The sequence below is a fragment of the Protopterus annectens genome, chromosome 4.part0, assembly GCF_019279795.1.
Source record: "Protopterus annectens isolate FY-2018-M chromosome 4.part0, PAN1.0, whole genome shotgun sequence".
Classification (NCBI taxonomy): Eukaryota; Metazoa; Chordata; order Ceratodontiformes; family Protopteridae; genus Protopterus; species Protopterus annectens.
In genome coordinates, this window is record NC_056733.1 from 286,002,188 (window position 1) to 286,016,850 (window position 14,663).

The 14,663-nt window shown below is 35.9% G+C and overlaps 1 protein-coding gene and 1 long non-coding RNA gene across 2 annotated transcripts in view; one reads left to right on the forward strand and one right to left on the reverse strand.

The window, feature by feature from the left end:
- Positions 1 to 13,836, reverse strand: part of LOC122799300 — a 163,876-nt gene extending 150,040 nt beyond the window's left edge. The window contains exon 1 of the long non-coding RNA XR_006364451.1: positions 13,776 to 13,836. This is a non-coding gene — a long non-coding RNA (uncharacterized LOC122799300). The remainder of the gene's footprint in view (positions 1 to 13,775) is intronic.
- A 163-nt stretch (positions 13,837 to 13,999) lies between these two features.
- The window catches only part of LHX5 (LIM homeobox 5), a 123,705-nt gene continuing 123,041 nt past the window's right edge, over positions 14,000 to 14,663 (forward strand). Inside the window, exon 1 of the mRNA XM_044068265.1 lies at positions 14,000 to 14,509. Within this exon, the coding sequence (XP_043924200.1) occupies positions 14,337 to 14,509 (173 nt within the window). The 5' untranslated portion in view covers positions 14,000 to 14,336. The remainder of the gene's footprint in view (positions 14,510 to 14,663) is intronic.

Here is a 14,663-nt window from a genome sequence, read left to right on the forward strand (position 1 = left end):
TTAACAAATCTTGGGGAAAGGGAAAAAGAGTATTAATCCCCTCATTTAATTAAAAAAATGTAATGTTTAAATGCAGATGTAAATTTTGCAAATTCACTTTGGATGGCACTAATGTTACAGTATATGGTTTTGATAATGTCATGAGTATTACAATTGTGAAACAAGTGGAGTAGTGCACCTGGCATCCTCTTTAACATGTGATGGATTTTTATGTAGGGAAGACTGAAAATCAGCTTAAAAGTAAAATATCTGAACACTGCAATGATATTAAAAAGAGAAATTAAAATAATGCTAAATATAAACATTCTATAATATGTGTTGTTTTTGAAAGATTTGCATTTTTTTATATTGGAAAAGCTTGAGAAGAACTCTAAGAGTGGAATATGGGAGAACAGGTTGGAATAGAAAGATTTAACCTAGCTACTGAAATTGAATGCTACCAGACAACCAAAATTAAATTAGCATGTTTCTTTAGCTAGCTTATTAAAATTGCACTCAGCTAAACTATAAAATCAATATTTTTTTGTTTTTATCATATTAATTTTATCATTAAAATTGTTTTGATAATGCATTTTAATGAGGGTGCAGGAATAATGACTTAGGATGTTTTTTATTGTTATAAAGTGAGTCATATAATTGTTGTTGAAGGTTTTAAATGTTTGCTGGGCATTGTGTTAGTCAATTTTAAAGAAGTCTCAGTATATGAGAGAGACAAAAGTGCTATTTTTTTAAGTTTTGCATTCTGTGTATTTTGTGTGTTTTTTGTTTTGTATTTTATTCTTAGTTTTGACTCACTGACTACTCCTGACATTGTTTTTTTGTTTTTGTTTTTTGTTGAATTTGATAAAATACCCAACATAGGCATTGTAAACAAACTCACAGAATTAGGCATAAACCCCTATGTAACTCATTGGATAAAACTTACCTATGAACCTTCTGCTTGGCTTTCAACTATTTATGTTACTAAAGAACTAAACCTAAGTGAGAGTGATCAGTAATGCTGAAATCTCATTTGTCATGAAAGTTTTAGCACTGAGGTTGTGTGTGTGTGTGTGTGTGTGTGTGTGTGTGTGTGTGTGTGTGTGTGTGTGTGTGTGTGTGTGTGTGTGTGTGTGTGTGTGTGTGTGTTTGTGTGTGTGGTTTCACTACCAAGTTCATCAGTTTACTAAGGCTTCCATAAAGTGCCACAAGCACTCTGCCATCCTATTACACCAAATAAATAACCAAAATAGATAAGTGTTCTCACCCTGTGTCTTGAAAAATAATAACTAAATCATGACTACTCATGTTGATGCAGAGAGGAGGTCATGTATGAGGCCTAACAGCACTTGACACTTTCTGTAAGGTGAATGGATGAGCTGGCAAAACATATCAATTGCTAAAAATGTTGCAGTGCTGTGGCACAGAATGATACACCTTCTTCTTATACCTAGCAATCCTGAACTGTTATTCTGACTCCTTATTTCTTTCAAGTCCTCCTTTCTTAACATATTATCTAACTGCACTGCTAGGGAAAGGGTGTTTAGTGCCCCAATACATAGAGCTGGAGTTAGGCATAAGGGTTGGGTTAGGGTAAGTATGCAGGAATATAACTAAATTAGAAGGAGATTTAGATGTGATTATGGAAAGAAATAAAATCCAATTCCTACTGCATTTGTGACTGACAAACAAATCTGAATTGCTTTATTGTTTGTTTTTTGGGGTTTTTTTTAATGAATTTTATCTCAGGAACTGGTTAGTACATGTGTGATGTATTTTTTTTTTCTTTTTACTGATTGGTATCTTAAACAGTTGATGAGAATGAGTTTACCTATATAAAGTGAAAATGTTGCAGTAAAAGTTAATCTGATGAAGTCCAAGGATGGACAAAAGTACTTATTCGTTTCAATGAAGGCAATCATGTCCTTACATATGCAGTGTTCTACTTCATGTAGTTAGTTCATCTTAAGTATGGAAGTGTAGTATCGTCAGAAGGTTGTTGATTTCATTAATGGGTGCATGTTTTGAGGGTATTGTTTGCTAAAGTAAGAATTATGGAGCCGGAGTTGTCTGAAATCTTGAGAGAAGCCTTGGAAAACTTTCTCACTTAACTTATTACTTATCAAGGTAGTAATGCTTCAGTTGCAAATATGTCAGAGGAGGCAAGACATAGGCAAATATTATAACCAGTCCCTCTAAGCCAGCAAAAGCATTGACACTATCTTCAGGATCCCTTTAAATCCTTTTTGTATGCCTGAGCCAAATGCCAACTATAAATTTTACAAAACAGCATCAAATATAAACATTTAATATGGTACAAACTTTTTTATTGTATCATGCAACAACAAATCCCAAGACAGTTAAGAATTATAAATCTCCTTAATGGACTTGAAAAGATAATCAAATTCATAAAGATCTTTATTCAACTATTCAACAGTATAGGCACTAAATACGTGAAAATTCTCTTGCAACACAACAGAGCCTGGATTCCAGAACTGAAAATAGGGATTGAATCTCTGTATAATATAATTATTTTATCTTGTTATTTTCAGAAACGTAAGTTAGATGTAGAGATGTCCAACATCAACAAGCCTTAAGAAATCATCAGGCTTCTGCTGATGTGGAGGGGGAGGGTATTATTTGAGGTCTAAGAACACTTGGTTCTTTCTGCAAGGCAATTGGATGGGTTGGCAAAACATAGCAATGTCTTAAAATACTGCAGTGCCTCTGACACAGAATGACACACCTTCTTCTTATCCCTAATAATCCTGAGTCATTTGCAAGCCTCCTTATTTCTTTCGTTCTCCTTTCTAAAAAACGTTGTTTAACTGTAGTGTTTAGTCTGGACTGCTAGAACTGCTTTCTTGCACCACCTATTTTGGTATATTGTTCACTGAGACTATTTTGAATTTTTCTATATAACTACCAGCCTATAATAGCATTTGCCAAGCGCTTCTCTTTAGGTAATCATACCTCTCAGCTTCTTATCGCAAGAATTCTGGACAAAGACAAAAATGATGGTGGGACAAAGGGTTGGGACAGATTTTAAATGCTGTTCTTACAAGCTCAGAAATGTGTTACAATGATAGTTTTGCATTAGTATGCATTTTCTGAATTATATGAATTTGAAATACAAATGTCTGCCATCATTTAGTGATTTCAATTCTCGATAATTTATTAGAAACGCACACACATTTTGTAAGACTAGGCCACAAATATGAGGCAAATAAATCTGAGCATTCTGCGAAAATATGGACATTTGAGAGGTGTGTCTGCCACGACTTGAAGACGAGGGGAGGGAACCTTTTTGAACCCAACAGATTACTATTTAAAGAGAAAATAATTAGAATATATTTTAAGCGCAGTTCAGACGTCTGTAAATATATTTTCTGTCAAATCAAAAACAACGCTTGAAGAAGAAAGAAAAACATACAGCACTGACCAAATAAGTTCGTTTTTTTTTTTTTTTTTTTTTTTTTTTTGAAATCGTTGTCTCCCCTTCTGAGTGTCAAATCAATCGCTTCCCAAACGGATTCTAAGTTTGTCCAATATGCGGAGAGATTCATTTTGCATTTCTTGCACAGATCTCAACTGTCTTAACTGTCCAGATTTTCGCAGAACGTCCAGATTTTTGCCCAAAAGGTTTAATCTGTTCCTCATAACATTTCTGATTTTCTGGCAAATCATTTGGGATGATCTGAGGAATTAAATTAGTAAATAAGGCCTTACATTTGAGTTTTAGACTTCATATCCTTTAAAAAATACATTTCCTGCAAACCTTCTTATTCTAACAAGTTTCAAAGTTTATAAGAGCAATATTTAAAATCTGTCCCTATTTTTGGGCCTTTGTACCCCCTTATGTCAGGCTTTGCCCAGATTTATTGGACTAAGAGGTTTGAAGTATGATTTGTTATATTGTTAAAAAATCCAATTCGATTGTTTAAACGCAAATAAAAACCTTCGTTTTTTAACCCCATAATTATAATCTTAAAGAAACTAATAGGGCTTTACCCAGATTTTATTTCCTACATAGTGTCCTGATGAAGATGTGCATCGTAGCCTAAACGTCATTTCGTTTGAAAAGAAAATAAAATTGCAGTCTTTTCTCTATACCATACTCTATGAATCACTTGCTGTAAACACTAGACTTGCTCTTTCACTAAATGGAGCCGGCACTAAACTACTTTCTGGCATAGACTTCTTTCTCTTCAACTTTTTTTTTTTTTTGTACCTGTCAATGATTGCATTGTCTTGATCTCTGCACATCAGTCTTCTTTGCAGGGTTTAATTGTTAGTGTTTGTAATTGTTTACGGCATATATTTTTCTACATTTTAATTTTTAATTGTATCATTACTGTACACTGAGCTGAATTCTTTTTATTCAGTACTGTATATATTATATGTTAAATAACCAAATAATCTGACCACTAGAAAGGGAACTGGCTTTTTCTTCGATTGTCTTTTTAACAAGAACCTACCAAACAGATATTTAATATCAGGCTGTTTATATGCCTTCACTTATATAAAAATATAACAAAGAAGACATGGTGTTGAATGACTTCCACTGGGCTCGACTGATCACATAAGTGAATAACACTGGATAATAGAAGAATATAAATGTTATTATTATTATTATTATTATCCGTTTAGAAATACGCACACTCACTCAGATCTTAGACCAAAGCTGTAGAATGATACAAAGCTGTGTTTACTGCAGTGGATGAATATATCAGAATGCCGCACCGTAATACAAAGGCATCTGTGTACATACAAACCACATGTTAACGACTTGTATGAGTATGCGTATGTTTATGTGTATTTTCCATATTTTACCTAATACTATTTACCGTTCAGGTTGCAGTTTAACTATCTGTGTAGATTCGTTCAGCAAAGAGAAACTGGGGAACTACCTGAATATTCTGTTTCAACACCGAGCAAGAGCGGCTTGGTATGTTGTGTGACTTCTGAAATTCGTTAGGAATTTCCAGTAATATTTTGCTTCTGACCTCCACTTCCTTAACTAATATATTTATAGCGTAATAAGTCAAACCACTTATTCATTGACAGATTATAGCGGAAACGTTTTGCTTTTGCTCTGACAGTTTTAGTTAAAATTAGTTATTCATTCCAAGGAAACAGCACTGCATACAGACTGCGTTATTGTTTATAAGATGCCCCGTAATATAACCTATCTTCATTTTGAAGAAAGCAAATACTCGAGATGTACCGCCTGTAGTACAGAATAGCTTTAGTAAAAATTTAGCAACTGAAAATGAAGGTAAACATTCGATGTCACAAAAAAAACGAAAAGAAAGAGTAAAGTGGTGTTTTCATTTTTTTCTAATTGGACAGGTTGTAGCTCCGGTTATGTTGGGTTTGTGTTAGATGATGAGGCACTTTGATCATGTGATTGTCCTCCTCCTTTGGGAAGCTTTTCATAGATAGCTAAAGCCACTTCCTCTTTCAGTATAATTGTATATAAATAATCAGCCTGATGATTATAAACAGTACGTTATTGACAAGGAGTACTTGAACATAACTCACCAAGAAACTTAATCTCTTTCTTTCTCTCTCTTATGTTCCTTAATTTCTATGGTTATTTCAGAAAATATTTCCGTTTCATGGGTAGTTTAACATAAAATAAAAAAAACGGTGTATTTGTTATCCCCAGATTCTTCTGAAAAGGAGTTTCTCCAGTAACAACTATCTTGTTTAACAAAGCAGGTCTACATGAATAAGTAAACAAATTCAGAAAGAAATAGAGGCAGGCGGACAAACACAGGCAGGCCGATATATATAGCTAGACGGTTAGAAAAACCGACTGATAATCACGATGAACCAACATATTAGATAAATAGACAGATACGTTAGAGTGAAAGATAAATAGTAAATATCTGCAAGCATAAGCTAAGTTGTGGAAAAATTATAACTGGGAATATTTTGTAGCTTGTGAATGCCTGGGATAATTGGACTAACACCTTGAGCTTTGTATGCGCACCACTACCGAATTCTGCATGGGGTTATAAAAATTGATATGTTTTAATAATTCAGTCACCTGGTATCTAAAATGTTTTTGCGTCGTAATAAAATTGTCCCTTAAACGTGCTGCTAATCTTACGGAGCTATCGACAAAATCCTGTTGCCTGACGCCCTTCGCAGCTTGTACATAGATTTTAAGACATTTTACACTCACTTCAGTTTTAAACAACAAAACCGTTGGTTGTGACTAGCCATTTAATAGCTACTCATATGATTATCATCACTTGACCACCGAAAGAAGGAACGACTTTGGGTACGCAAATGATTTTAAAAAATTAAGACTTTTTAACAGTGAGAGGAAGAATCCAACAGATCCACTAAAATACAGGCACAAAGACACAGTTTAAAATCAGCACCTAGGACAGCGCCTCACTTTAACTACTACTAAAGAAGTGAAAGGCCACATCACTCACTATTGAGAAGAAGCGAAAGTTGTGTGCTCACTTGAGGTAACACGTGCATTAATATTATTTGTATTCAGCCGTACAATGAAACATCACCTCCTTTGCTCAAACCATAAAGCCGGAAATTAGCAGAAATTAGACAAATTGTGAAATACTCCTGACATTCCAGTGATAACACAAAATTTAAATGAGCGAGAAGCGCGCGTGCGTCCGTACACACACACAAAAACACACTTGTGCGTCTGTTTCATTATGAGCCTAACTCCAATAAACTAAAACGTATAAAAAATAAGCATCTGCGTGCTTGTGTTTTAGTTTGTGTTTTACTGAGGCACGTCAAAGAGTAATTCAGCTCGTCTGCACTAAAATGAGTTTTGCAGTCCGTTACCCTTAAAGATGATTTCACGAACAGTATAAAATTAACAAAAAATACTCTTGTGGTCTATACACAATACACATTTGTGAGTCTGGAAGGACAGTGAAGCAGACAAACAAACGTGTATGCCTTTGCATGGGCGTGCGTGCGTGCGTGTGTAAATGAGAACCTTATATGTTTTAGGTATAAGCAGTGCGCCAGAATTACCATTATCTTCATATCACTTAAATCGATTTTTAAGATCAATTCATTATCTCTCATACCGTTATGAAGCGCCGCTGCTTTCAGACCCATTGGAAATAAATATTTCAAGCATGTGAATAGTACATGGCATGAAGGTGCTACTGCTATTCATTTGAAAGATACAAATCAGCACCATTTCCCGGAAGAACTTTTCGCCCGACAAAGACCCTACTCCGAAGCCCAGCAGTTCTTGTATATTGGGGGTTGATGTTTCAGCACTTAATTTCCACGATGCAAAGCTCAGATGAGATAAAAAAAATCTTGCAGGCGCCTTTTTGGAGCAGATTCCACTTTATCACCCTGTAAACAAAGGCAAATGAGGGCAGAAATGCTATATCAACACAGAGTCATTAGCTGTAACTAACCATACATCTCTGTTCCGCCTATAAAGCCTGTGATGCAGACTTGTGCATTCTCAGACAAGGCTGAGTACTAGTTCATCATGTGTGTTATTTCCAAAATAATTAAAAAGTTGCCATAGTACGTGGTGTGTTCTCTGAATTGTAGGCACATTGAATTGTTTACTATCACATTAGTGTGACTGGGGCATATTGATTTCAAGGTCATTTTGGAAAACGTCAGTCAAGTAAGAAGATAAACGGGTGCAGACTGATTCAAAATGGGTACGGCCCTACGCAGTCTCATTAAACAAATCCTCTAATTTAAAACAGAAACAGACTATATTCTAATCCAACTGTAACTTATTAAACGAAGAAAACGCATTACGAAACCTGGGGTGAAAAACTCGAGTCATTCTGGAGTTTGTATTCCTTATTTTGATAAAACGGCCTCAACGCTCATATGATAAAGCACGTGTTTATATTTAAGTGTGTGTGTGTGTGTGTGTGTGTGTGTGAGAGAGAGAGAGAGGGGGGTGAGTTAATACCCATACATTTGCATTAAATAAATACATCGTCTCAATGGTGACTGTTCCTTGACTGCACTGAAATACGCCCACCTTTACAAATCCTAGGGTTAGTCCTACATAAATAAAATGCTATAGATCACATTTTTCAATTATACGTATTCGTTGGAGTCACTACCAAAATCTGTTCTCCTTCCCCAAAACGTTAACTCAGTTCTGTCGTCCTGACATAAAAATGCATTACCCTGATTTTGACGTACATATTTAAAATATATGTGCAAGCATAAAGCCGTTGCCTTGCCTGAAATTCTATGCACTCACACACACACACACACACACACACACACACACACACACACACACACATATATATATATATATATATATATATATATATATATGTATATATAGACAGACACATGCGCGCGCGCACACACTTAAGCCACATAAGATAAAAATTGTCTTAACATTTTGAACGACACATTCTTTCCTAACAACCACAAATAAAAAATGTCAGTTTCTTTCACACTTGTTTTGTTTTGCATGGCACAAAATAAAATTGCCTGATTTGAACCTTTTGCAACATTATTTTAAAAGTTGGAGAAATGGTCCAAAACGATTTTTATGACAAAATGCGTTATAACTATCCTTATTATTTTCTTTGCACTACTGCAGATAAAGACATATGCTTGCCACTTGACCCTACAACACACACATACATGTACATAACATGGATATTATTTTTTAGCTAAACACACATACGTAATGACGACCACAGAAGCTCACACACGCAACAAAAATCATATATATTTCATTGTAGTAGGTCTGAAAAGAAGTACTTGCATTGTATTGAAACTATCTTTAAGAACGGAAAATAATATCCTAAAAAAACACGTGAATGGTAACACTTTAAGTCTGTCGCTACATTCCTTTCTGGTTACTCTTAACGAGACAATTAATTCATTTTGATGTACTTCATTAATTTTACGTATTCCTAAAACAGGAGAAGTAGTCTAGGACAGAATCATCTGAAGTAATAATTGCCTAACTGGGGAATTAAACTCGACCATGAAGTTATCATGTTTTCAGTGTGCTGTTTTCATCACTTGCACACTCGCAAAGATTCACCTACACCTGTGTATGTATTATTTGATTCTGCATCTAAAAAGGAAAAACAGAAGGTAATGCTGAAATACGAAAACAATGGCAAACACTGTAAATACTGTACATTTATGAAATCAGCTTCTTCATTTTAACACTTACAGTTACGTGTATTGAGTCTAATTTGAAAATACATTATTTTTTTTTTCTAAAGAATTTGTATTGAACATGGATTTCTAAAGACCCGAAAATTAAGGTTTACAGCTAAGTACAATTCAAGACCGGATTTATCATAAATGTTTGCCTTAAATGTAGCGTAATGCATTCAGCCCCCGCTGAAACCATGTTTTGTACTATAGGTTATATTTACACCCAAAACAAAATAATTACACTTTTGTACTAGAATGAAAGCTGGTTATTAAACCCTCGTTCTTTCAGCCAAGCAGTTTCACAGTGGTGCACCCAGTACAATTTTTCACGGCTGGCTGAAATCAAAGGGGGAGGTAATGAATGCTGTGAACTATTTAAATTTACAATTTGTAAGGCAGTCACTCAGAAAGAGCCGAGCTCAGCTATAAGATCCATGCTGGGTTTGTTTAATGTTAAAATGATCTCCAAGACGCACGTTCCCTTTTCTGGATGGTATTAGTCGCTGCAGAGAGCGCGGCCTGCCATTTTTAACAGAATAGCAACTATTCACCCAGACAGGGGACATTTTTTAAGTCTGGACGATAAATTGTACTATGGTGATAAATTTTGCATATTTCTTGGGTTGATATCTTGCTTGGTATGCAAAACCACGTTAGTTTAAGTGCAACTTGAATAATCCCATGCAATAAGAAGTATCAGTAGATTGCTCAAACGCATTTAATTTAAGCTGGTTCCTCAACAAATACATAACTCTGGTATTGTTATCACAGGCAGAGCGTAGATTACCTAGGATCATATAACATACCACAGAGCATCATTGCATACTTTCTACCCTTATAAATACCTACAGGTTACAGGAAAGACTCATTCCAAAACAAGTTTGTCTCATTTCAGAAGCGTTCACTTGTCTTTTTTCTGCCTTTGGAAATGTATCTTAATCCCTTTCTCGTTTTCTATTTAAGTTGTCAACTCATCAAGTTGTGAAAGAGTTTCTGTGCCCATTTACAATAATAATACTAAACCCTCTTAAAATTAAAACAACCGCTGTTATGTGTTTGCCTGCAACAGTGCAAAGCACAGCTTAACGGTATCCACGCACCTAGAAGATTAAGTGAATTTATTTATTTATGTTACTGGTACACACAGCCACTGTTCCCTCTGTGGTGCGGAGTGACGTCATGGGGTTATCTATTAATTTCTTTCCACCTGAGTATTCTGCCTTCTTAAAGGAAATATGATTTCCGTGCTGCTGCTACTATCTGGAGGAAAGAAAAGTGGAACTTAACCATTCCAAGTTCCTTTTGATATCCTTAAATATATTCAGCCTATTAAAGGGGGCATTGCTCTTGTCTTATGATGCCTTTAGCGTAGGGCATATTGCAGTATAAATTCTCTTTGCTCCCAGGCTCTGAATATGTGTGTCGTATTTTTAAATGGTGAAGCACAAAACTAGAATAGCCAGAACATGAGGACTACTTGCGGCATGGGAACCATCCCTTCATCTGCATGACAACAAAGGAGGTGAAAGAAAAGATAGCCGAAATAAATTATTCTTATCGGGTAGTTGCAGATGCTAGTAGCGCTGAAAAACGATTATGTGTTATTTTCTGATAACATCCTGTCAGCAGACCCTCTGGGACACATGCAGCTAGTATGACTCCATACTATTCATGTAACATTTTCTACAAAGTGTACGAAGATATTTTGTCTCATTCAATAGGAGACCGCATTAGACCTCTACGAGAGTAAATATGTCCCAGCATGTTTTCAGTGTCTAACTTATTTTTTTGTCTTTGTCGTGATGCTCTTGGGGTTTGACATCAACTGCTTCAGTAAAATGTCATTTCCCCGTCAAAAGAAAATGTATTTAAAACATTGCAGCTTCACTTAGGAAGACCCTTTCAGATAATGAATTATATTATCTCAAGTTAGTTTGATGCCGAAGAAAGACCCCCATAGCAAGTTTGAAAAGTGTTTCACAAACCAATGTGGTCAAGTGATATCCATAAAAAAGGTAAAATTACATGCATGCAGTTTGATGGTGATTAAACTTTAATTCGTTACATAAGCCAAATTATTATTGTTAAATTTTACTCTTGACTCATCTGGTCCTTTTCTAAGAGACAGGTAACTTATTTTGCACACCAAGAAATGTTATCAAAGTCCACAAGTGTTACAAACAATCATATGTTTTCACTGTTGTTTTACTTACTTTAGAAATCATTACAGTTATGCCTTTTAGAAAGGATTACCCGTTTAATTAACCCGGTTGTGAATCACTCATGACTGCAATTAAAATAGTCTTAAATGTGTTGAAGTCTATAAACATTAAAAGCCATGCTGCATTCCCTTTGTAGATGTGATGCCGATATCCTTTTGAAAAACTGATTTTAGAGATATAAAATTAACGCAAAAAAATCACACGCATACGTACAGCATGTGAACACATACTCGACATAAATGTGCGTGTCTTTACTGCCTTGCTGAAGCATGTTTACCTGTAAGTGCGTGCATATGTGTGCTTGAGAAGGATGCTGTGTGCACCGAGTGGTTATACTTTTAGGCAGCATTATTCAAGACTACTTTAGATGATGTTTACACAATAATATGGAGAGAAAATGTATTTGTAAATATGCGTCGTGTGTTTGTGTGTTTATGTCCGTTTATTTACACACACACACACACACACACACACACACACATATATATAAACACACGCACACACAGAGACACAGTTGCAGATAATGGCACAGTTTGGGGTGATGCATATGTCAAATCCTCAATAAAACCAACAGATTAAATAATCATCCGAATATTATCTTTCCTAGACCCATACTAGCGGTTGTTTTCGAATGACTACAAAATATCCGAATTTCCATCTCCAAGGATGTTTAATTTCCACCGACTTACTTATGGCAATTAAGCAATCTTTCGGGACCCCGAGGAAAAAGGAAAGATTTTAATTTTAAAAAGAAAGAAGAATTTATTTTTTAAGGTTATTTATTTGTTGTTTTCTTTTTTACAACGTATTATTGTTATCTTACTTGATTCTATCTGAAAATAAAAATAATCAAACAACACTGAAATGACAAAAAAAAATCAGTTTCATAAACTGTTGAGCTTTGGAAATATAAGTATGAACTGCTTGTATGAGCTTAAAATTCAGTAGCATCTTTCCAGAATGAGTCGGTGTTGCTAATTTAGAGGCACATTCACCACATTTTTTTCTTTTCCTTTTCTCCTTAAGGAACAAGTCAAAAATGGTTCACCACCCTTTGTATTCTGACGCCCCGCCCAGCTGAAAGCATTAAAGTGTAGGTAACAAACCTTTAAGTTTTGTTCTACTGCTGATTTTTTTGTGTGAAGCACTAATGTGCCCATTGTGGAGCATGACATGGTGTTAATAAGAAATAAAATAAAAATGCTTTAAGGAGAGATATTTAAGATTTATTCACTTCCCATAGCTACAGAACGACGTTATGTATTTTGGTATAGTTATCACCAATGTCCACGCATGCGTATATTTCCGATGTTTAAACTTAGGGCTGTGAGTAATTACACTTAAGGTATTATGATGCTTTCATTATATTTACCCCCCCCCCCCCACACACACACACACACACACACACACACACTGGGCCAGTGTCACTGGCGTATTCGTGAATTTGGAGAAAGGTAGTCTGATTTACGTTCAGGTGTTGACTGCGTAAAGAGATGCAGATGGATAGATAACTAGATCCATTGATAGGGTTCTGTTCTGTAAAATCGTTCTGGCTAACTCAAGAGTTTAAATCACTTTTAAGAAAGCATAAAAAGCAACGTTGGGATCGGTATATGAATCAGTCTGAAAATTTGGCGTTGTTTCGACCAGCAATATCACTGCATTAGCTGTATTAATGGCTAGGCATACCTCTGTGGTTTAATGTATTTGTTTGCATGTATTTTCCAGGTTGAAAAGGACGTGTGTGACTTATATCTCTTCTAAGCGGTAGACTGAAATTCAGACATGACACACTGCAGATATTAAAACTCTCAAAGCATCCACCTAAACACGTATCTGGGCACATTCGTAAATGCCTGCAAGAAAATTTTAACAAATGTAAATTTATTACAGAGTAATTTCTGGCAAAATACTTTATTATATCTTATTCGGAATCTCAACCCCCAAACGATTTAAGGTATTTTGTCAATTTTTAAAGAGTGTTGCTAAACCCTCTTACTCCTGAATCTGTGCTTCAGCTAATGGAGTGAATAACAAAGCACATACAGCTCAATAAAGAGTCGATTGTCTTTCGCTATGTATTGATTCAGCTCAGAACCGATAACTTTCCTAAGGAAAAAAATTGTCTTACTGAGAGGCCTTCCCTCTGGCCATGCACAACGACCCGCAGTTGGTTGTTCTCAATCAGGTGTAGTCCTTTACAGAGAAAATGAATTGACTCTTTATGTTTATGCAAAACGCTATTATCTCTTTAATGGGCTTTCCTGCTGACATTAAATCTGAAGGGAACAGTAAGTAAGCAGGTGAGCCCATCCAAGAGAAAATATAACTCACCCTAAGAACACGGAGAAGTCCTCAAAGACAAAGATCTAGGTTAGGAAAAAAGAGAATACTTACTTAAAACCAGCACCAGGTAAACCTACTACTCAACAATGGTGATGGGTTGTTTTTTCCTCTGTGCCAAGCACAATGCTGTAGCCAATTTAGATATGCTATAAATTAAGACGCTGTCATGACGACCGCTTTATCATTGGTCGATGGTTTTGCCACATGGCATGATACGTCACCAAATCTGAATAAGGATGCGCGAATTACCAACTCGGTACACAAAGATGATGATGGGGGCAGCACGAAAGTGAAGAAAAGTAGCATCCATCCGGCACCATAGCTGAGGCGCCTCACTTTATTTTCACCTCCAGCAGCAAGTCCTTTTCCCCAGGAAACAAGTTTTTTTTAAACCAAAGGTGTGAGTAACTTGAAGGAACGGAATATTTCAGTTTTACATTCCACTCTGCAGTAATCCTTAGTCTTCTGGTGATCTGAGGATACAGTAACGATTAGTTGTACAATATTGGAGGAAGCTACGGAAAGGGCTTAAGGAGCACTCAGAAATCTCGAGGTGCTCACAGGACGACAGGAATCCGAAAAGGGTGGATCTAGCTGGGTTCTGTTCGGGCCATGATGGTGCACTGTGCAGGCTGTGAGAGGCCCATTTTGGACCGATTTTTGTTAAATGTGTTGGACAGAGCTTGGCACGTCAAGTGTGTCCAATGTTGTGAATGCAAGTGTAACCTGACAGAGAAGTGTTTTTCCAGGGAGGGAAAGCTATATTGCAAAAATGACTTTTTCAGGTAAGTTCTCTGCAGACCCTAGCAGAACTTACAGCTAATCTCATCGTAGAGGCAGATGAACAGGAAATATGACTGATGTTACAGTTTGCATTCATTCTGTCTGTGGATTGACAAAGTGCTGGATACAGAATGCAGGATGCTGGTTACTGCAATG